This window comes from Sturnira hondurensis, unplaced genomic scaffold (assembly GCF_014824575.4).
Source record: "Sturnira hondurensis isolate 20B ecotype Veracruz unplaced genomic scaffold, ASM1482457v3 Scaffold0006505, whole genome shotgun sequence".
Lineage (NCBI taxonomy): Eukaryota > Metazoa > Chordata > Mammalia > Chiroptera > Phyllostomidae > Sturnira > Sturnira hondurensis.
The window spans coordinates 631,810-652,972 of NW_028079136.1; the positions used below are offsets into that span (position 1 = coordinate 631,810).

Sequence of the window (21,163 nt, forward strand, 5' to 3'; positions counted from 1 at the left end):
AGTAAATCAAAACAAAAGTTTACAACCTCTCCAAACCCTCCAATGGCTCTTGTAAACTATGACAAATTCAGTTACAAAAGTAATGCCCAAAAAGAAATCTACTTGTGCCCTGGGTGGTGTGGCTCAGTGGATTGAGCACTGGCCCATGAACCAAAGGGTCGCTGGATCAAATCCCAGTTGGAGCACATGCCCAATTTGCAGCCTGAGAGGCAACCCATCAATGTTTATCTCACATACTGATATTTCTCTACTTCTCTTTCTTTCTCCCTTCTACTCTCTTTAAAATTAAATAAATAAAATCTTTTTAAAAAAAATATATTTTATTGATTTATTTTTAGAGAGGAGGAGTGGAGGAAGAGAGAGAGGGAGGGAAGCATCAAGGTGTGAGAGAAACATCAAACATCTGTCAGTTTTCTCTTTCACACCGCCAACTAGGGACCTGGCCCGCAACTCAGGCATGTGCCCTAGACGGGAGTCGAACTGGTGATCCTTCAGTCCGCAGACCAGTGCTCAATCCACTGAGCCACACCAGCCAGGGTAACAAATAAATCTAAAAAGAAATTCATTTGCTACCTGGGATGCCAGTAGTCAACAGAAATCCCAACTCATCAATATCAGGTAAAAATCACTGAAGCAAAACTCTGCTTTTGATGTCTCTATGAGAGTTTTCAGCTTAGTAATAATGTAAACAAGAAATATTTGTTATAAACCACTTAAGTATTGGGTATTTGGATTTTCTTACCCAAAACTAAAACAGCCATTTAATATAGCAAATATTGGACTGCATTATTTTTTTATTTCCAAAAGGATGTTTATAGCTGATATGCAATAAAATCTTAATCTTTTAAGTCTTGGCTGGGTTGCTCAGTTGGTTAGAGCATCATCCCAATCTACCAAGGTTACAGGTTCAGTCCCTGGTCAGGGCTCATACAAGAATCAACCAATGAATGCATAAATAAGTGGAACAACAAATCGATGTCTGTCTCTTTCTCTTCCTCACCTCCTCTTTCTTTCAAAAATCAATAAACTTAAAATATATATTTTAAAGGAGTTACAACTAATGTATTTATAGTAAGGGGAACCTACGGCATATTCTGGATCAAAAATGCAAAATCCAAGTAAAATCCAATTCTGTATATTTGCCTTCCATTTTGTGGTAAAATTTATTACAACTTGATAATCCACATAAGATTAAAACTTTTAAAACATACCTCATTCATTACATGTTCTCTCATTCTAAGCCTTTCTTCCTCCATTTCTACCATATCATCCTCTTCATTTTTGGGGTCATATACTTTCTCCAACTAAAAAGAAAAATTTTAAAACACCATGAAACAAAGAAAATAGAAGGAAAAAGAGAGAGAGCAAAACGACCAAATACTTAATGAACTCATTTACCTCCTTGGTAAATAGGGCTTCTAATTCTTGCTCATCGAGGAAGCCATCATTATTGACATCTAAAATTCCCAATGCAAAAAACTGATTTTAATGTCTTAGAAAATAAATCATTAAAATACAACTATTTATAAATGGTTTGCAAAAGTAATGCTGACAGTGAAGCATCAATATACTACAGTAAAACTGTTCTTTTTATGAATCTTCAGGTCAGTCAAACTGATAACAATTCACTCATTTATAATTTATCTAGTTTTTTCAGAAAACTTAACTTTTTCAAAAAATATACTATAAAAGTAAATTTTAATAGTATAACATAAATTTTGTTAGATATAACCTACCTAGTCACAGAAATACTTCATTTTATAGAGAATACTTCATTTTACATATAATGACTTAACAGCAAAAGTAGGTATAAAGCCCTGGCTGGTGTAGCTCAGTGGATTGAGCATGGGCCTGTGCTCAATTCCAAGGGTCACCAGTTCGATTCCCAGTCAGGGCACATGTCCGGGTTGCAGGCCAGGTCCCCAGATGGGGACACATGAAAGGCAACCACACTTTGATGTTTCTCTCCCTCTCTTTCTCCTTCTCTTACCCCGTCTCTAAAAATAAATAAATAAAATCTTAAAAAAAAGTTTTAATAAAAAAAGTAGGTGTAAAGACAAAGCTACGGACCTAAAATATTTCATATTACATATCAGCAATAAAGACTATTATATTACCCTAGAGAAAAACTCTTAACATTTACTGTCAATAGGATTCAATAGCAGATCTTGGCAGAAATATTAAGAGTAAAGCAACCTATAAGTTTTCAAGCAGCAGACAGAAGTATAAACACTTGTATAAACATGTTACCGTGTAATTTGAAAAATGTCTTGGGGTCGAAGTCACTAGGGTCCAGTCCATCAGTCTGCTCCCACACCTCTTTCAGCTGGTCTTTGCTGCCCTGTGAGTCAATTTAAAAAAAAAACACAAAAAACTGCTCAAAACAAAACATAGACAATTGTGAGTATAGACTCAAAATAAAACATAAATTTGAGGAACTTCTCAGAATTAAGAATTAAGAGTTAAGTACCAGTAACTTAGGAGAAAATTCTATTTGGAACAAAGTATTTCCATCTAACTATGATTTCATAAAGTCATGGTCCTTACTGGGTGATTAACTTTGGGGTGATTTTCATGCTTTTTCCTCATTTCTTCAAATTTGGATTCTTCTTCTTTTCTCTTTTCTTCATTCAGTGTTTTTAAATATTCTCTCCTTTCATGTTCCTTCATCATTTCATATTTTTTAAATTCTTCATGTCGAGTCTTATCATAGTGTTCCAGATCAGTAGTAGCCTATAATGTAACATTTAAATGAAATAAAAAGGTATGTTTTGAAAAATACGAACAAAGCCATTTTCACACATAGCGTATTTTCTAACAGAATACACTATAGAAGGGCCAAATATATAGATAGTGGACTCTTCTTTTTAAATTCTTCCACTTTATTTCAATCATTATTATTATTATCAGAAATGCAGGCATTCAAAGAAACTAAAAGTTTAGGAAGTTCCTCATAAGTAATATATAAATTGATTTAAAAAAGAAGAAGGAAGGGACTGTCTCAAATTTGACAGGAGAAAACTAGATAAGTTTCTAACCACTTTACTCAATCTCACAACATCCAGGCAAGAACTTTTCGTTTGGTAGCTTGGTACAGCACAACAGGAGAGGTGTGCTAACGCTCATCTGAAATCCCTGAGGCTGGGGGCCAGGACTGGGGGGGCTGGAGGAGGTGGGCAAGGGGGGAAAATGGGGATGTCTGTAATAGTGTCAACAATAAAAATAAAGTTAAAAAAAGAAAAATTCCAGGAATAAACAATTCATAAGTTTCTAATTGCATAGATAGATAGATAGATAGATAGATAAAATTCCTGAGGCCAGATGAGTTTCATAATTTTCTATCTAATATTTGACAAGGGAGCCAAGGATATTCTTCAGTAAATGCTGCTGGAAACATTGGGTATTCACATGTAAAAGAATGAAACTGAACCCCTCACACCACACATAAAAACTAACTCTTAGTGGATTAAAGATTAAATACAAGACCTGAAACCATAAAACTCCTAGAAGAAAACATGGGGAAAAAGCTTCTTGACATGAGTTTTGGCAATGACTTTTACAGCCTGGATGGAACTGGACAGCATGATGCTACGTGAAACAAGCCAGGCAGTGAAAGACAAATACCATACGATCTCACCTATAAGTGGAACCTAATCAACAAAAAAAACCCCCAGAAAATAGAACCAGACATGGAAATAAAGAACAAACTGACAGTGACGAGGGGGTGGGTAACATAGGAAAGAAGGGGAAGATCATCAAGGAACACGTATAAAGGACCCATGGACAAAGACAACGTGGGGAGGAGCAAAAAACCAAATAATCCAATATAAAAATGGGCAAAGGACTTGAATAGACATTTTTCCAAAGAAGATATTAAATCACAGACAGATACATACAAAGGGGCTCGACATCAATAATGAGGGAAATGAAAATCAAAACTACAATGAGATATTACCTCATGCCTTTTAGAATGGCTATCATGAGAAAGACAGGAGCTAAATGCTGGTGAGGATGTGGAGAAAAGGGAACCTTTGTGCACTGTTGATAGGACTGTAAATTAGTGCAGCCAATATGGAAAACAATAAGGTGGTTCCCCAAAAGTTAACAACAGAACTACCGTATAATCCAACAGTTCCAGTTCCGGGTGTACATCCAAAGGAAAAAAAACACTGTGGCAAAGAGATATCTGCATCCCCGTGTCCACTGCAGCATTATTTACAACAGCTAAGAGATGGAAACAACCTGTGTCCACCAATCCGACCATAAAAAGAAAGAAATCCCGCCATTTGTGACAAGATGAGTGGACCCAGAGAGCCTCATGCTGAGTGAGATAAATCAGACCAAAACAAATACTGCATAATCTCACTTATATGCAGAATCCTAAAAAACAAACTTATTTCATCGGAAAAGAGATCGGATTTATGGGTACCAGAGCAGAGGGTGGGGGACTGGGTGACAGGGGCCAAAGGCCACAACCTCTAGCTACAAGGTGGGGGAGTCCTGGGGACGGCAGTACAGCACGGTGGCCAGAGTCAGCAGTGTTGTGTGGTATATCAGACAGTTGCTAAGAGAATAAACTCTAAAATCTTTCACCACGAGAAAAAAAAACTTTTGTAACTATATGAGGTAATGTGTGTTAACTACACTTATTTTGGTAATCATTCGGCAATGTCAAGGCATTATGTAGTACACCTTGAGTTAAACAGTCACATGTCAATTATATCTCAATAAAACTGGAAACAAAAAAAAGAATTTTCTAAAGTTTTTGAAGAAAGGGAATGTGGCACATATGCCACATTATGTAACATCCCTGCAGAATCTGTAATCAAAAAGAATAGTGTTTCTGTAGCAAAACCTATGAATACTCACACTAAGTAGGCTAAATAAAAAATATGAGTAGCCCGACTATAATTCAAGCTAGGTTTCAGGTTTTACAGTTGGTTCTTATTTATTATTTTTGGGGGGAAGAGTGGATTTTGCCATTGTGTTCAAGAGATAACAAGACCCGTATATACAATTATTATCTGTACTAAAAAAGGTTAAGCCACCTCCCTTTAAAGATACACAAGAGAGTAGTTACATTACCACTTCATGGAAATTTACTTGTCAAATTACAGATATGCATAACCATTATATATGTATATTGAATTACAAAACCCCAGAGTCACTCTTTTTTGGAACTATTCTTACTGCTTTGATCAGCATATCTAAATCTGTAGATTCAAACGTGTTGGGATTCAGGTGGTTTAGGTGATCAAACTGCTTCAGCAGAGCTTGGTGGTCCATGCCCGTATCTGAAAGAAAATAAGAAAACTATAAAAGATACATTGCTACAAGCTAGAAACATTAATATAAATAACACATAAGAATAAGCATTCAAACGGACTCCTGTTGGATTTTATAACAAAATTCAAAGTCTTAGCTTAAGGGTCCATATTTTCTTTTTTTTTTAAAGATTTTACTAATTTATTTTTAGGGGGGAAGGGGAGAGGGAGAGAAATATCAATGTACAGTTGCCTCTCATGCGTCCCCTGCTGGGAACTGGCCTGCAACCCAGGCATGTGTCCTGACTGGGAATTGAACCACGATCCCTTAGTTCACAGGCCTGCGCTCAATCCACTGAGCTATACCAGCCAGGGCTAGAATGGAATATAATATAAGGTGCACATTTTAATGTTATTTCTAGAAAGACTAGCTGACCAGTATAATTAATAGCAAAAAAATTTTACTATTATGAAACTACTACCAAATTTCCTGTGCTTTCTTTATTAGATAAATTTTAATACACTACTCTCATCAAAGGTCTAAGTAGAACTTCTAAAAAGAATTCCTCTGAAATTTATATGAAAGATTCTTTGTACTTATCCTGAGGGATTTTTGTGAGGTAAACTTTGACTTGTCCTTTTTGACTGGTCAAGTGCATACTTCTAACCCAATTCTCAGCCAAGAGAACTTGCAATCCCACGTGGCACTTAACCCAATGTGACACTGCCAAAATGTGTGTTAAGAGGATGACATATTTTCTAACAGCTGAAACCATGTTTTGATTTTTTTAGCTGTTTGAATGTATGTCGCAACTATTACTGACCCACGTAAAACTGGAATTTGAAAAGTTGGGCTGAAAAGGCAAGCAAATGCTATCAAGTAAAGCCCAACCCTGTACTTAAATTTTTTTAAAAACAGACTCTTTGTACAATGCTCCAATGAATCTTTTAGACAATAAAAGTCTAACTCCAAAAAATTCATTTGAATAATGACTGATTTTTAAAGAAACATCAATTGTTTTTCTCTGTAAAACATTTTTAAAAACCAAGCTACAGTACATACTGTATTGTGGTTGAAAGGGTGAAGTGATTCTGGACTGTATTGCATTATAGAATTGAATGAGACGAGTATGTGCGTGATCTGTCAGAAATCAGGCTTCCCATTTAGGAAAAATGAATATACAAATATGAAATGAAAGAAGGCAAGAAACCCATGGAAATGGATAGGCATTAGTGCTATCAGTGTGAACTTATCATTTATAAAACTTATATATGTACACATATTTCAGGTATGTATGCATATGTATATGTGTATGACACGCACATATTTCCTAACTCTGTCTGACAAAAACACCGAGAAGAATATATATTCCAGAAGCAATGAGCACAGCTAGTGCCAGCCCTCGGGCTGTAACACCATCTCCCACTTAAGAAAAGAACTGATCAGATAAATGACTAATTCCTGGGTGGGCAGGTAGGTACAGGATAAGCCCGGGGCATTTTGTTCTGCAAGAAGGAAGGAACTGCCACATTTAGTTCAACCAAGCTTTCACTGAATTCTTGGGATGACAGTGTATGAGGAGTTTTACTTACAATTAAAGATTTGTTATAAGACTTAGCCCTAAAGGGTATGACCAGACAGTGAAATACATGAAGACACTTAACCTCAGTCAAGATAAGAGAAACACATATTAAAACTTCACTAGTATACCATGTAACAGAATGGCAAAACTCCTAGAGTTTTTTATTTTATTGATTTTAAGAGAAAGAGGGGAAGGGGGAGAGAGACAGAGACAAAAAGAGGGAGCAAAGCAGAGCGAGAGAAACATTAGTGTGTTATCGATTTGTTGTTCCAGTTATTTATGCATTCATTTGTTGAAACTTCTATGTGCCTTGACTGGGTATCAAACCTGCAATGTTGGCGTATCTGGATAATGTTCTAATCCACTGAGCTACCTGGTCAGGGCAAAACTTCTCACATTTGGGGCTAGCCGGTGTGGCTCAGTAGGTTGAATGCTGGCCTGCAGACCAAAGGGTCACTGGTTCGATTCCCAGTCAGGGCACATATATGGGTTGCTGACCAAGGCCCCAGTTGGGGGCATGCAAGAGATAGCCATACATTGATGCTTCTCTCCCTTTCTCCCTTCCTTTCTCTAAAAACAAATAAATAAAATATTTTAAAGCATTACTAATTAAAATGAATAATTACTTTAAAAAAACACTCCTGATGTTTGAAGATGCATACTATTAGCAAAACTGTGAGAAATTATTTCTGGTGGGAATGAGTGTGGATACAACATTTGTGGAGGTGGCAGCATCTGTCCAAGTTATAAATACATACATATATCTTTTAGTTTAACAGTTTCACTGCATGGAACATATCCTTCAAGTAATCTTACACAGATGTATAGTGATATGCAAAGTCTGTCCACAAAAAGTCCAGCCATTGTTAATATAACGAGAACGATTTGGCCCTGGCTGGTGGGGCACAGTGGAATGACCCTAAGGGTTGCTCACTCAATTTCCAGCCAAGGAAGAGGCAACTCAGTCCTGAGTTGCTGGCTGGGTTCCCAGCTGGGGGTATAACAGAGGTAACCGGTGAATTCTCTCACACACCAACGTTTCTCTCCCTCTCTTTCTCCATCCCCTCTCTAAAAACAGATAACATTTTTTTAATATAGAGAATGATTTGCACGACACTGGTGTAACCTGGCAGCTAAGGAGAGTGGACTGGAATGTGCATGTGTGAACAATGATGACTTCACCGTACTAGTCAGTGGGTGCATTCATTAGATGCTGTTGATGAGAATGTGTACTGAGTGAGTGAAGCAATGAATCTGCATCAAATTTTGCATTAAGCTTGAGCACTCCTCTGCAGAAACTATGCAGATGATTCAGAAGGCCTCAACCAGTGATCGGCAGCTTCATCACAACAACGTGCCTGCTCATGCATCATGTCTCCGGCAGAGTTTTTTTGCTGAAATATCAAATCACCCAGATGACTCACCCCCACTACAGCCCATATTTGGCAGCCTATGACGTCTGGCTTTTCCCAAAACTAAAATCACCTTTGAAAAGGAAGAGATTTCAGACTATCAGTGAAATTCAGGAAAATATGACAGGGCAGCTGATGGTGACTGGGAGAACTGTGTGAGGTCCCAAGGTACTTTGAAGGGGACTGAGGTGTCATTGTCCTATGTATAATGTTTCTTGTATCTTCTTCAATAAATGTCTGTATTTTTCATAGTATATGGCTGTAGCTTTCTGGACAGGCCTTGTCATATAAACAAGAGCATTCACTAGAAAAAACCCAAATGTCCACCAACAGAGGCCTGGTTAAATAAATTGTAGTACCTCCATATAATGGAAATTTATGCAGCTGCTTTTTAAAAATGAAGATGGTCTCTGTGTATTAATGCAGAAAGATCTCCAAAATACATTGTTAAAGGAAGAAAACAAGGCAAAACTGTGTATTGTATGCTAGCATTCACATAAAAAGAGTGGGGGAAAAGAACTTTTATTTGTATTTCCTCATATAAGAATAAAGAAACTGCCCTTGCTGGTGTAGCTCAGTGGATTGAGTGTGGGCTTATAAACCAAGTGGTTGATGGTTCGAGTCCCAGTCAGGGCACATACCTGGGTTGTGGCCAGGTCTCCAGGTGGGGGAATGTGTGGGGCAACCACACAGTGATGTTTCTCTCCCTCTATTTCTCCTTCCCTTTCCCTCTCTCTAAAAAATAAATAAATAAAATCTTTAAAGAAAGAATAAAGAAACTCAGAAAGGACAGAGCTAGGGCAGTGGGAACTGTCAGATTACAAAAAAATTAGGGGGGGCGAGGTTTGCTATATTCCTTCTTATGTTTTCTGGGTTTAAACCATGTGAATGTATTACTTGCTTTAAAAATTACACCCCCCATTAAGGTGCTTGAAACCCTTCAAATTATCAGAAATTTAATTCACAAATTCTCAATCAATGACAACATAGTCGGAAGTTTTCTAAGCATATCAGACTGCCTTCTTTAGATAATGAAATTCAGTCTCTATCTAGAAATAAAGAAAATATTGCTAAGATTGAAGATATGGAGGTTGTCTAAGGGGAAGGAATTCTCAAAACAACTTAGGCCTGTTTTCCAGGATGAAATCACCTTGTGTGCCTGGTGACCCAAATAATATGGCGTGAGCTCAGTTAACATCTCACTGATATCCTTACTTTCAGGATAATGAGTATTTGGGTCTTGTTTTTTAAGTCTATTCACCAGCAGGGAGTTTAATGCTCTCATAAGCATCCCCTCCCCGCATACAATCCACTGGCCAAATGTACACGTTTAAAATGCAGATTATTCATACCAGAACTAGAATCTGGAGGTGAGATCTAGTAATCTTCATTTTATCTAGCTCCCCAGGTGGTTCTCATGCAATGTGAAGATTAAGGTCTACTATTCCAATCCTGATTGGTGTCGCTCAGTTGGTTGGGCAACCTTCCACAAAGCAAAAGGTTGCTGCTTCAATTCCCAGTCAGGGCACATGCTTGGGTTGTGGGTTCAGTTTCTGGTTGGGGTGGGTATAAAGGGAACTAGTTCATGTTTCTCCCCCTCACTTTCTTCCTCCCTTCCCCCCCCTTAAAAAATAAATAAATAAAATCTTTAAAAATCTATCCCACTAAAAATGAGATACCACCTTTAATTCAAACTGAATTCCATGTATATTTAATTTTACTTCTGGAATTCCTATTCTGTTCCACTGATATGTCAAAAACATACGGTTCTATGACTGAGGCTTAGTGACATATTTTAATAGCTAATATGTCTAGTATTTCTTCACTGTTCTTTCTCAGAGGTATGGAGCTTTCCTTGTTTGTTTCCTTTTTCATATAAGCCTTAAAATTAACTAGGCTAGTATTGTACCAGAAAAAAAGTACATATTTTTATTTGGATTATGTTGAATTTATAAATTAACCTATGGAGAATTGATATGTTTATAATGTTGAGTCTTTGTATGTCTTCCTGTTTTTTAAGTCTACTTTTGTGTCCTTCAAGAGTATTTTAAATTTTTTGTATGTAAGTTGTATACATTCCTTAACTGGTTTATTCTGGGTATTTTATCTTTGCTGAAATTACAAATGGAGTCTTTTCTTTCATTATATCTTCTAACCAGCTGTTGGTTGTGCACATGAAAGATATTGATTTGTGTATAGTAAGTTTATTTTGATGAATTTTCCTGTTGTTTATACTAGGTTTTCAGCCAATTATTTTGGGTTTTCCAAACTACATCATCTACAAATAGAGATGGGTTTTTTCACCTTCTCTCTAGTTACTTCTCGTCAATATTTTTTTTCACTTGTCTAATTGCTTTGGCTAATACTTCCAACATAATGTTAACTAGTAGTGGTAATAGCATCAATTGTCTTGTTCCCAATTTTACTTACGACACAGACTTGTGTTTCCCTGTTAAGTATAAAGTAGCTGAGTTAAAACATATCTGATCATGTTACAGAAGTATCTATTGATTACTATCTTACTACCTTTTTCAAATTAAGAAAGGGTATTAAATTTTGTCAAATGCCTTTTCTGTATATATGGAGATGATCATTTGAATTATGTGATTACTTTCTTTAAAATATCCTCATATTTAAAAAATCTACTTCTTAGGCTTTGGTCAAGATGGTGGTATGGGTAAACATGGCTCATTGCGTCTCACAACCACATCAAAACTACAACTAAAATATAGAACAACCATCACTCAAAACCCTCAGAAATCAAGTTGAAGGGAATTCTGATAACTACAGAATTAAAGAAACCACATACATCCAGACTGGTAGGAGGGGCAGAGACAGAGAACAGGCTCGTCCCAGGCTTACCCATGTGTGGTGGGTAAGAACTCAGGAGGGTCATCTCAGGAGCAAGGAGACCCAGCCCCACACTAGGCTCCTCAGCCCAGGGCTCCAGTGCCAGGAAGACAAGTGCTCACAATTTCTGACTGCAAAATCCAGTGGGGATTAAGTTAGTGGAAAAAACTTCAGGAGCCCCAAACAGTTCTCCTTAAAGAACCCAGACATGGACTTGCTCAGACTCACTCCCTCTGAGCTCCAGCACTGGGGTAGCAGCTTGAAAGACACCAGTGGCATAAAGGAAGGAATTGAAGTGGTTGGCATCAAGGTAGGAACTGAGGGACAGATTTCTTCCAGATAGAAAGGTAGGAAGAGGCCACTGTCCCTTTTCTGAGCCCTCCTCAACAGAGCTACAGAGCCAGCAGGTGGGTGACATAACTGAAACTCCATCAACCTGGCCCACCTTAGAGATCCCCTGAGATTCGGTCTAATGCAAACTGGCTCATCCAAACTGTTAACTCTGACTTTTCCATATAAATTGCTGATCTTGGCTCATGTTTTACAACTTCCTAAATCCTATCAAACAAGCAACAGCTGACCTCAGTAAGCCCCCAGACCCAGTACCTCTTGCTAAGTGGTCCCAGGCCTGGAACTAGCAGCAGCCAATCTAGGCTTTGCCTGGGATCTCCAAGCACAGCACAAGTAGCAGCCATCTCAGATGGCTTAATAGTTCATGCAGGGTGGCCCTGGGCAGAACACAGGTCCTGGCTGACCTTGGTCTGCACCATCCAGGATACCCCAGAGCCTGTGCCCTCAGTGGACAGCTACAGACCACGTCGGAGCACTACCATCCTGCGTCTGCACAGCTGATCTTCCATGAGAGCAGAGGTTGGTGGTCAGTGGTCACAGCCAATCCTTGCAACTGACTGGTCTGGGTAAATCCCTCCCATTGACCTGCCAACAGCAACCAAGGCTCAACTACAAGAGGAGGGTGTACTCAGCCCACACAAAGGGCACACCTCAAGTACCCAACTTGGGTCATAGGGGAGGCTGTGCCACTGGACCCTACAGGACACACCTACTACATTAGGCCATGCTACCAAGACAGGGAGTCATAGCAGCTCTACCTAATACACAGAAACAAACACAGGCAGGCTGCCAAAATGAAGAGACAAAGAAACATGGTCCAAATGAAAGAACAGATCAAAATTCCAGAAAAATAACTAAACAAAATGGAGATAAGCAATCTGCCAAATGCAGAGGTCAAAACACTGGTTATAAGGATGTTCAAGGAACTTAGTAAGAACCTCACCGCATAAAAAAGATCCAGTCAGAAACGAAGTGCACACTAATTGAAATAAAGAACAATTTACAGAGAAACAATAGTAGAGTGGATGAAGCTGAGAATCAAATCTATGATTTTGAACAGAAGGAAGCAAAACCAACCAATTAGAAAAACAAAAAGAAAAAAGAATCCAAAAAAAATAGGGATAGTGTAAGCAGCCTCTGGAACAACTTCAAGAGGTCCAACATTCACATCACAGAGGTGCCAGAAGGAAAAGAGAAAGCCTTAGGCAATTGCCAGGGAGGAGCAACCTGTGTGAACTGGGTTCATGGAGTCTCAGATATGTGGCTCTGTGTGTGGGAGGGCTCAGAAAAGGAACAATGGCCACTCCCTGGCCTCTGGAGTTTTGTCTAGGAGGAAGCTGTCTCCCAGCACTTGCCCCAATGCCAGACACTTCAGTTCTTCCCCATATGCTACAGGTGTCCTTCCAACTGCTGCCCCTATGCTGGAGCCCAGAGAGAGTGACTTCTGAATAAGTCATAAGTCTGTTGTGGGCCCTTTAAGAGGAGAATCTCACAGTTTCTTCCACTGCCCCAAACCCCACTGTCTGAGGATACACCCCACTTGTCTGAGGATACATAATTCTTTTATTAAAGAATGGCATTAGATATCAATATCTCTCTGGTAAGTGTTCTCATTGCTTCCAGGATGATATTGTCTTACATACTTGCCACTGGTTTTTACAGCCAGAAGTTTGGGAACTTATCTTCCTGGTACTGGAACCTTGGGCAGGGTGGTCTGGTGTGGGGCTGGGATCCCTCACTCCTGAGACATCCCTCCCGATTTCTATCCAACCCCACCTGTCCACATCTCTGCAGTTCCATCCCACCTCCCCACCTGAATGAAGGTGACTTATTTCCTTGGTTGCGGGACTTCCATACATTTCGATTTTCTGACAGTTCACTTTTCCTGCTTTAAATCAGTGGTTCCATTCATTACTTTTCTTTTTTCCTTGCTATTGATATAATTACTTAAAGTTAATCATTCAAATTTTGAATGCTGTGAAGGTATTGCCTATTCAAATAATTAAATTTTAAAAATTAAGAGAAGCCAAATTAATACTAACGTTAAATTTTGAATAGAAGAGCATGGCATGTACTAATGTAATTGACCACAACACCAGATATTGAAATCTTCCTACCTTTTATTTAGCACTTACCTTGATGGGAATCTAATTTAGCTTTAATTAGCATTCTTAACCTTCCAACTTCCTGCCTTTTCAGTTCATCAAGTTTTGTCCTCACATGGTGACTGACTAAATCCAGCTCTTTGCTTAGCCTCCCACTCTGTTGACAAAATAAAAAGTTAGTTTTATCTATTATCCTGCATTCTTAGGACAGATACCATACATAGGGTTACAATAAAGGGTTACCTAAATAGGGTTACAATAAAGAAGTGTTAGATACTTTTGACTAACTTAGATAAGTTTGATATTACAAAAGCACTTCTTTCAGAAGATCATTTGTAAGTCTAAAATCAAGATATGTGAAATTTGTAAAATTTATAACTAAAGCACAAAGGAGAAACTCAAACGATAGTGAATTACAAAATGGTGCATCCACTTTGGAAAACACATTTGGCAGTTCGTCAGAAAGTTAAATGCAGTGGCTCTATGTCTGGAGCAAACCAACCTTTTCCCAACCCCTGCACCCAGGGGGCATTTTCCTTGCCTCCCTCTCTCTCCCCTACGCTCCAAACTCTTCTTTTGGCCGCTGGAACTTGTTTCCTAAGCTCATTTCTTCTACAGCTCACTTCTCCTATCTCCATGACTTTCTAAATAAATTTTCTCTTATAAAAAAGAGTTAAACACAAAGTTCCATATGACCCAACAATTCCATTTCTAGGTATATACCTAAAGAATTAAAATATATATTCACATATACAAGAAACTTGTACATGAATGGTCATAGTAGCATTATTCATACTAGCCAAAAAGGTAGAAATAATTCAGATGTCCATCAACTGGTGAATTAATAAACAAAATGTGGAATATTTATACAATGGAATATTACTCAGCCATAAAAAAGAATCGGTGTACTAATACATGCTACAACATGATGAACTTTGAAAACATGCTTTCGCCCTGGCTGGTGTAGCTCAGCAGATTGAGCACAGGCCTGCGAACCACACGATCGCGGTTCGATTCCCAGTCAGGGCACATGCCTGGGTTGCAGGTCAGTTCCCGGTTCCCGGTTCCTGGCAGGGGACGAATGAGAGGCAATCATACATTGATATTTCTCTCTCTCTCTCTCTCTCTCTCCTTCCCTTCCCCTCTAAGATAAATAAATAAAATCTTTTAAAAATTAAAAAAAAAGAAAACATGCTTTCATTCATTATGCTAAGTCAAAGAAGTCAGACACCGAAGGATACATATTACATGATTGCATCTATGCGAAATGTCCAGAATAAGCAATTCCATAAAGACAGAAAGCAGATTACTAGTTACAGGGGCTAAGGAGAGAAGGAAGTGGGTAGTGGTTGCTTAATGGGTATGGGGTTTTCTTTGGGAGTAAATGAAATTTGTGGTGATGGTTATAAGACTTGGTGTATATACTAAAAACCACTGAATTGTATGCTTTAAAGGGGCAAATTTAAAAATAAATAAGTAAAGGGGAAAATTTTATGGTTGTGAATTATATTTCAATAATGTCTTTTCTAAAAGTAGCTTGGCCTACTTTAGCTATATATCCCACATATAAGTAACTTCAAAACTCATCTTTTTTACGGTGTCTCCTTTGATGACTTTTTTCATAGACGAGTAATCAGATACATGTTCCAAGATTTAGGAAACAAAACAGCTACTGGTTTACTTTCTCTTGGATATAAATGCATTTGCACTCACAGACAGCAAGTCTAACTAGCATCCAGGCAGACAAACCTTTTAGGACTGAGTCAATGGGGCCTGCCGGAGAAGGGAAGGAAAAGAAACCCCCCAAGGGAGACCGAGAAAGAAGGAGAGCTAGGAAAATATGCTGCTGTAGAAGCAGAAAGAGCAGTCTATGTTAAGGAGAGCATGATCATTATTGTTACATAAAACAATAGTCCTCAAAGCGTGCTCCTCTAGTAGAAGCATCTGCATCACCTGGGAGCTTTGGAAATGCAGGCCCTAGACTTACTTACTGTACCAGGAAGGCTGGGGGCGGGGGGGTGGGGGGGAGAGCCCTAAGTCTGTGTTTTAACCAGCCCTATAGTCTGAGAACCATTAGGATAAAGCAAGAGAGTTCAGTAAGAAGAAGAACAGAGCCCTGGCTGGTGTAGCTCAGTGGATTGAGCACGGGCCTGCGAACCAAAGGATTGCAGTTTAATTCCCAGTCAGGGCACATGCCTGGGTTGCAGGCCAGGTCCCAGCAGGGGACACACCAGAGGCAATCACACATTTAATATTTCTCTCCCTCTTTCCTTCCCTTCTATCTAAAGATAAATAAATAAGAAGTGTTTACTGGATATGACAATTCAGAACTCACTGATGCAAAATTGTATGTAGTTAGATGATGTGACAACTTCTAATATTTATCTATTAAATATGTATTTATCTATTAAATCTGTAAAAGAAGAGGGAGGAGGAGAAGTCACTGAATTCAGAACAAGATGGCAGTGGAGTGGGTGGAAGTTACACCCACCCCCTCTCAGGACCACATCAGAACTGCAGCCAAAGCATAGAAAGATCAACCTGAATAACTATCTAAGGACAAATGAACAAAAGTCATGTAACTAAGGATAGAGAGGCACCCACACTGAGACTGGTAGGAAGAGCAGAGATGCAACAAGGGCTGGCCCCACACCCACATTGTTGGGGGGGCAGTTAAGAATCCAGAGGGATATTGCAGCTGAGAAGGTCCTCCTGGAGGAGCAAGGGGCCTCAGCCCCATGCCAGGCTCCCTAACCTGCGGAACCAGATTTGGGAACATGAGCCCACACAGTATCTGGCTGTGAAAATCCAGCAGGGATTTTACCCACCTGGGTGAAACGCTCTCTTAAAGAGCCAGTGCACAAAATCTCATTCGCAGCATTCACCCCAGGATCTAGCAGAGGGTCAGCAGTTTGGAGGGGAACAGAGCCATACAAGAACAGACTGAATAGCATGGCTGTGAGGCAGCAACGTCCCTCTGCTAAGTCTCTCACCTACACTGCCCATAGATGCCATAGTTCCTGGGCCAGGCAGTCCCCTGTATAAGGCATCAGCCGGGGAGTGGCACCAGTCCCGCCCTGCTGACTCCTGCAGACCTGCCCTGCCAGGACCACTCCTGGTGGTGTAGTCTGTCATCGCTTCCATCCTGGGCCCACAGTGCAGACTTCTATAGAGGGCTCTCCAGGAAGTCCAGAGAGACACAAGGCATGGCAGAAATGCAAAGGGAGAGACTGAGCTGTGTGGTTCTGGGATGAGGGCCACCTTTCTCTCACACTCTGGATCAGCACCACTGCTCCTACGCAGGGCCGTTCCTCCACACAGGCAAATTTGGTCTGTTTTAGCCTGATGACTCTGCTGGCCTTGCTCTGATGACACCCTGAGAACACACCCCACCACAAAGGTCTGAAGGCTCCAGGCAGGTGGGGCTGGTGAACCCTGAGACTTTTGCTGAATGGCCTCAGACTCAGCACAGCACTGAGTTTCAAACCATATCAGCCAGGCGAACAGCACTCACCGCTAGCTGGGGACCCACTGAGAGCTTATCTCACACAACTTTTGTATGGCCAGAGGCTTTTTCAGTGACTAAGCTTAACAGGTAGCCAGCAGGTGGAGGCAGCCCTCAGGGTGTCTTGGGACTTGTGCTGACCTGTCCCCAGACTCAGTACTGGTGAAAGACAGACTTGGTATGCAGCTTGTCCCCCCTCTATGCGTGCCCAGGCCCAGCAGAGGTAGCCATAAACAGTGGATCACTTTGTAGCTCCAAATAGGTAGCCCAGAGCCAGTCACAGGCAGTCTCTGACACTGACCTTCCCTGGAGTCTCTCACAAGGGGCCCCAAAGCATCACACTTGGTAGCAAACTTCAGACCACATAAGAACATGACCCAATTAGCTCCCCAAGCAGCATGCCCAAGGGAGATCTTCACAGTCACCTGACCATGCTGGGGTGAATTCTGATTTGTGGGGTCAGCCCCGACACAGGAGCTCACACACTACGGTTGGAGTCAATCCTTATCGTCAGCCAGACTCAGGGTCAGTCCCACACAAAGATGGGCCAACGGCCATCAGTATGCAACTACAACAGTGGGGCTCACATAACAAACACAAGGGACATTTCTGGAGCACTTAGCTCAGGGGATCAGGGAGATTACACTACTGAGCCCCACAGGACACCCTCTATATACGGCCACCCTACCGAGACTGGGAAATAGAGCAAATCTACCTAATACATAGAAACAAATACAGAGAGGCTGCCAAAGCGTGGAGACAAAGAAACATGCCCTAAATAAAAGAAGAAGAGAAATCCCCAGGTAAAAAGAATTTCAAAAAATGAGGATAGTTTACGGGACATCAGGGACAACATCAAGCGTAACAACATCCACATGCTAAGGGTGCCAGAAGAAGAGAGAGCAAGGGATTGAGATAATATTTGGAGAAATAATGACTGAAAACTTTCCTATCCTGGTGAAGGAAAAAGGCACACAAGTCCAGGAAGCTCTCAGAGTAAATCTCAAACAAGGTGAACCCTAAGAGGTCCATAACAACACAAATCATAATTAAAATGACAAAGGTTAAAGAGAGAGAATCTTAATAGCAGCAAGAGAAATACAGTTAGTTACCCACAAGGGAGCTTCCATAAGACAGTCAGCTAATTTCTCAATGGACCATACAATGGAATATTACTCGGCCATAAAAAAGAATGAAATCTTACTATTTGCAACAGCACTGATGGACCTAGAGGGCATTATGCTAAATGAAGTAAGTCAGACAGAGAGACGTAAATACCATATGCTCTTACTTTTATGTGGAATCTAAAGAACAAAATAAACGAGGAAACTAAGTAGAAACAGACTTATAGATACAGAGAGACTGATGAATACCAGAGGGGAGGGTTATTGGGGTCAGGGTGGGAAAGGTGATGGGATTAAGAGGTACTAACTGGTAGTTACAGAACAGGCATGGATGTGTGTGGTAAAGTATGGGGAATAGAGCCAAAAGTTTTGTAAAAACTATGAATGGGGCCAGGTGGGCACCTGAATTATTAGAAGGAATACTTTATAACCTATAGGAATATCCACTGTGCTGTACACATGAAAGTAACACAAAATGTATTAAATATAAACTGTAATCAAAAATAAAATTTAAAAAAAGAAGTCTTAGTAAAAAGACGTAGTATGATTCCTCTTCCAACATGCTTGGCTGACACGGGAAAGATAAACTCTAACTTTTTTTTTCCAGCTCTATCTGAAAAAAGAATCTTTGCTAAGCTATTTTGAAAAATGGGGTTTATTGGCTATTTTTACTCTTTTTCATTGAATAACTGAGTAACTTTCTTCTGTTTGATTTTCTACACCCCCAACAGGGAACGGGAATGGGCTGTGAAGGGAAGACAGTTATAAAGGTGTTCCCTGTACCAAACCAGGAAGCTGCTGTCTTCTTTTCCCTAATTATCTGTTCAGGGTGGGGAAAAGCAGCTTTATGGTTGTGAGTATGCAAAACACACAGTATATTCTCCTATTATTATTGATTAAATATTGTATTATTATTTAATCATTATATTCTTTTCCATACAAACAACTGCAAACCTACTTTTGGCCTGCCCTGTACAGTAATCTCCCATTATCCACATTTTCTGTGACCCCCCCAAATAGCACTCTTATATACCTTAATACTAATTTAAGTAAGAGACATTCAAAGTTCTATATTAAATATCATTCACCCCAGGAAATTAGTTGCAAAGATTATATTAATTCTTTAAAAGAGCCCTGGACAGGTAGCTCAATTGGTTAGAGCATTGTCCTGATACGCCAAAGTGGTGGGTTCCCTAGTCAGGGGACATACAAGAAGCAACCCATGAAGGCATAATAAGTAGAACAACAAAATGATGCTTCTGTTTCTCTCTCCCTCTGTCTCTCAAAAATCAGTAAATAAAAATTTTTTTTAATAATTAATTAATTCTTCAAAGAAAAGGCAAGAGTACCCTCAAGATAATTCAGGGGAATTACTGGCCCAGAACAGTTCATTGCCTCCCAGAGAGCTGTGAACTAAAAGCCACACACAGGCTCTGAGAGTTGCCTCAAGGCAATGCGGTCAGTCTTTCAAAAAGGCCCACATGGGGAACAGAGAGTAAAATAAGAAGGATGCTTGACCCAGAAGGTTTTTTCTAGCAAAGTTCTCTCATTCTGATTCTAGAAATGGGTGAGAAATTGCGGGGGGCGGGGGGAGTTTAAAAAATAGCATAAGCAAATAATATTATCTTGAGAGGTATAACTAAAAGTTTAAAATGAAATCATTGGAAATTTTTACTGCTGACTCTAAGATAAACCCAACTAAACTGATTCATTGGCCTTCAAGGGTGAACTATAAAAGGTCTCTCTGGTCAGATCTTTCACAAGTCCCTTTCTTTATCATGAGTACTGAGGAGATGTCTATGGCTAAGATTGTATCTACAGGGTTCTTAAGACAGAGGGAAATAGTTAAATCTCTCCTGCTGACACAAGATATGGCCTGGTACCTCTCCTGTTAATCCAGACCTGGTTAAAACAGCAGAGTATAACCTGTTCTAAACTTCCGATAGCTTCCTTCTGTCCTCACTTCACGATCCAGGCCCTCCGTCACCATGGCTCGTTCCAATCCCATCCTTTAGCCAGTCATGGCCTCCACTTCCCAGTCTAGGTTCCAGCAACAGTCACTAACTCCAGTTTCCCGTATATCTCTCATCTTGGTACCCTCGCACAGTCGCCTCAGATGCCTCCCAGGCTCTTTCCTTTTCTCTGTCACATCGTCAAGCACTGACATAATCTCTACCAAAAAGCAGGACTTCCCACCTTCCCCTACTGCTTCTTAGTGAATTACAAGCCCACCCTCTGTATATCCAAAACATATTATATACTCACCATGTGTGCCTCTCAATAATCCTCTTCTGGAGGTTAATCTCCCTTGAGAGATCAGTGTCTGGCATGCTGAAATGGTTTTTTTTTAATAATTTAATTTAATTACCTTTATTTCCTCTATGTCTGCTTTCTGGAGCTTTTCTCTGAAATGATTATCTGTTTCCAACACATCAATCACTTGCTTGAGATACTCGTCATAATAAAGGCCCGTGTCCTTCGAATTAAGAAACAAACAGTAAAGCTTCTGATCATTTTCCCTTCCCTGCATCTAAAGATTTCAATTCTTAAAAAACTAAAATGTCTAGCAAAATGCTATTGAGACCTATCTACTTTGATAGTTTAGACTGTCAACGCGAAAAAGCTCAAATGAAGGGCTGTGTTGTAGAAGTCATGTTTTAGGGATCACACCGAAGTCCTGTTTTGCTGTTACACAAAAGTAGGTAGATTTTCTATATGGCTTAGACAATGAAGACTTTAAAAATATTCATTGGTTTTACCCCATTGTTGCCTGTTTCTCTTTGTTGCTATCTCTCTCTCCTTTGAATATGATACAATTTTGTGGGCAGGCACTGGTTAGCTCTACACAAGAAACGTATTGTGATTAATTCTTCTACATACTATCTGATACGCTCACTACATTAAATAAATATTGTCTAACATTACACACCAAATGCATATCCTACATGATTTTCACTGCTATTTCAGAA

General features: G+C 39.7%; 1 protein-coding gene across 6 annotated transcripts in view; it reads right to left on the bottom strand.

Moving 5' to 3' along the window:
- The window catches only part of NUCB2 (nucleobindin 2), a 41,548-nt gene that overhangs the window by 7,813 nt on the left and 12,572 nt on the right, over nt 1-21,163 (bottom strand). For all 6 annotated transcript variants that reach the window (XM_037049977.1, XM_037049980.1, XM_037049974.1 and 3 more), the window contains 7 exons: nt 20,563-20,670; nt 13,596-13,722; nt 5,191-5,294; nt 2,548-2,733; nt 2,251-2,341; nt 1,399-1,457; nt 1,212-1,304 (listed from right to left, as the gene is read on the bottom strand). In XM_037049977.1, the coding sequence (XP_036905872.1) occupies nt 1,212-1,304; nt 1,399-1,457; nt 2,251-2,341; nt 2,548-2,733; nt 5,191-5,294; nt 13,596-13,722; nt 20,563-20,670 (768 nt within the window). The remainder of the gene's footprint in view (nt 1-1,211; nt 1,305-1,398; nt 1,458-2,250; nt 2,342-2,547; nt 2,734-5,190; nt 5,295-13,595; nt 13,723-20,562; nt 20,671-21,163) is intronic.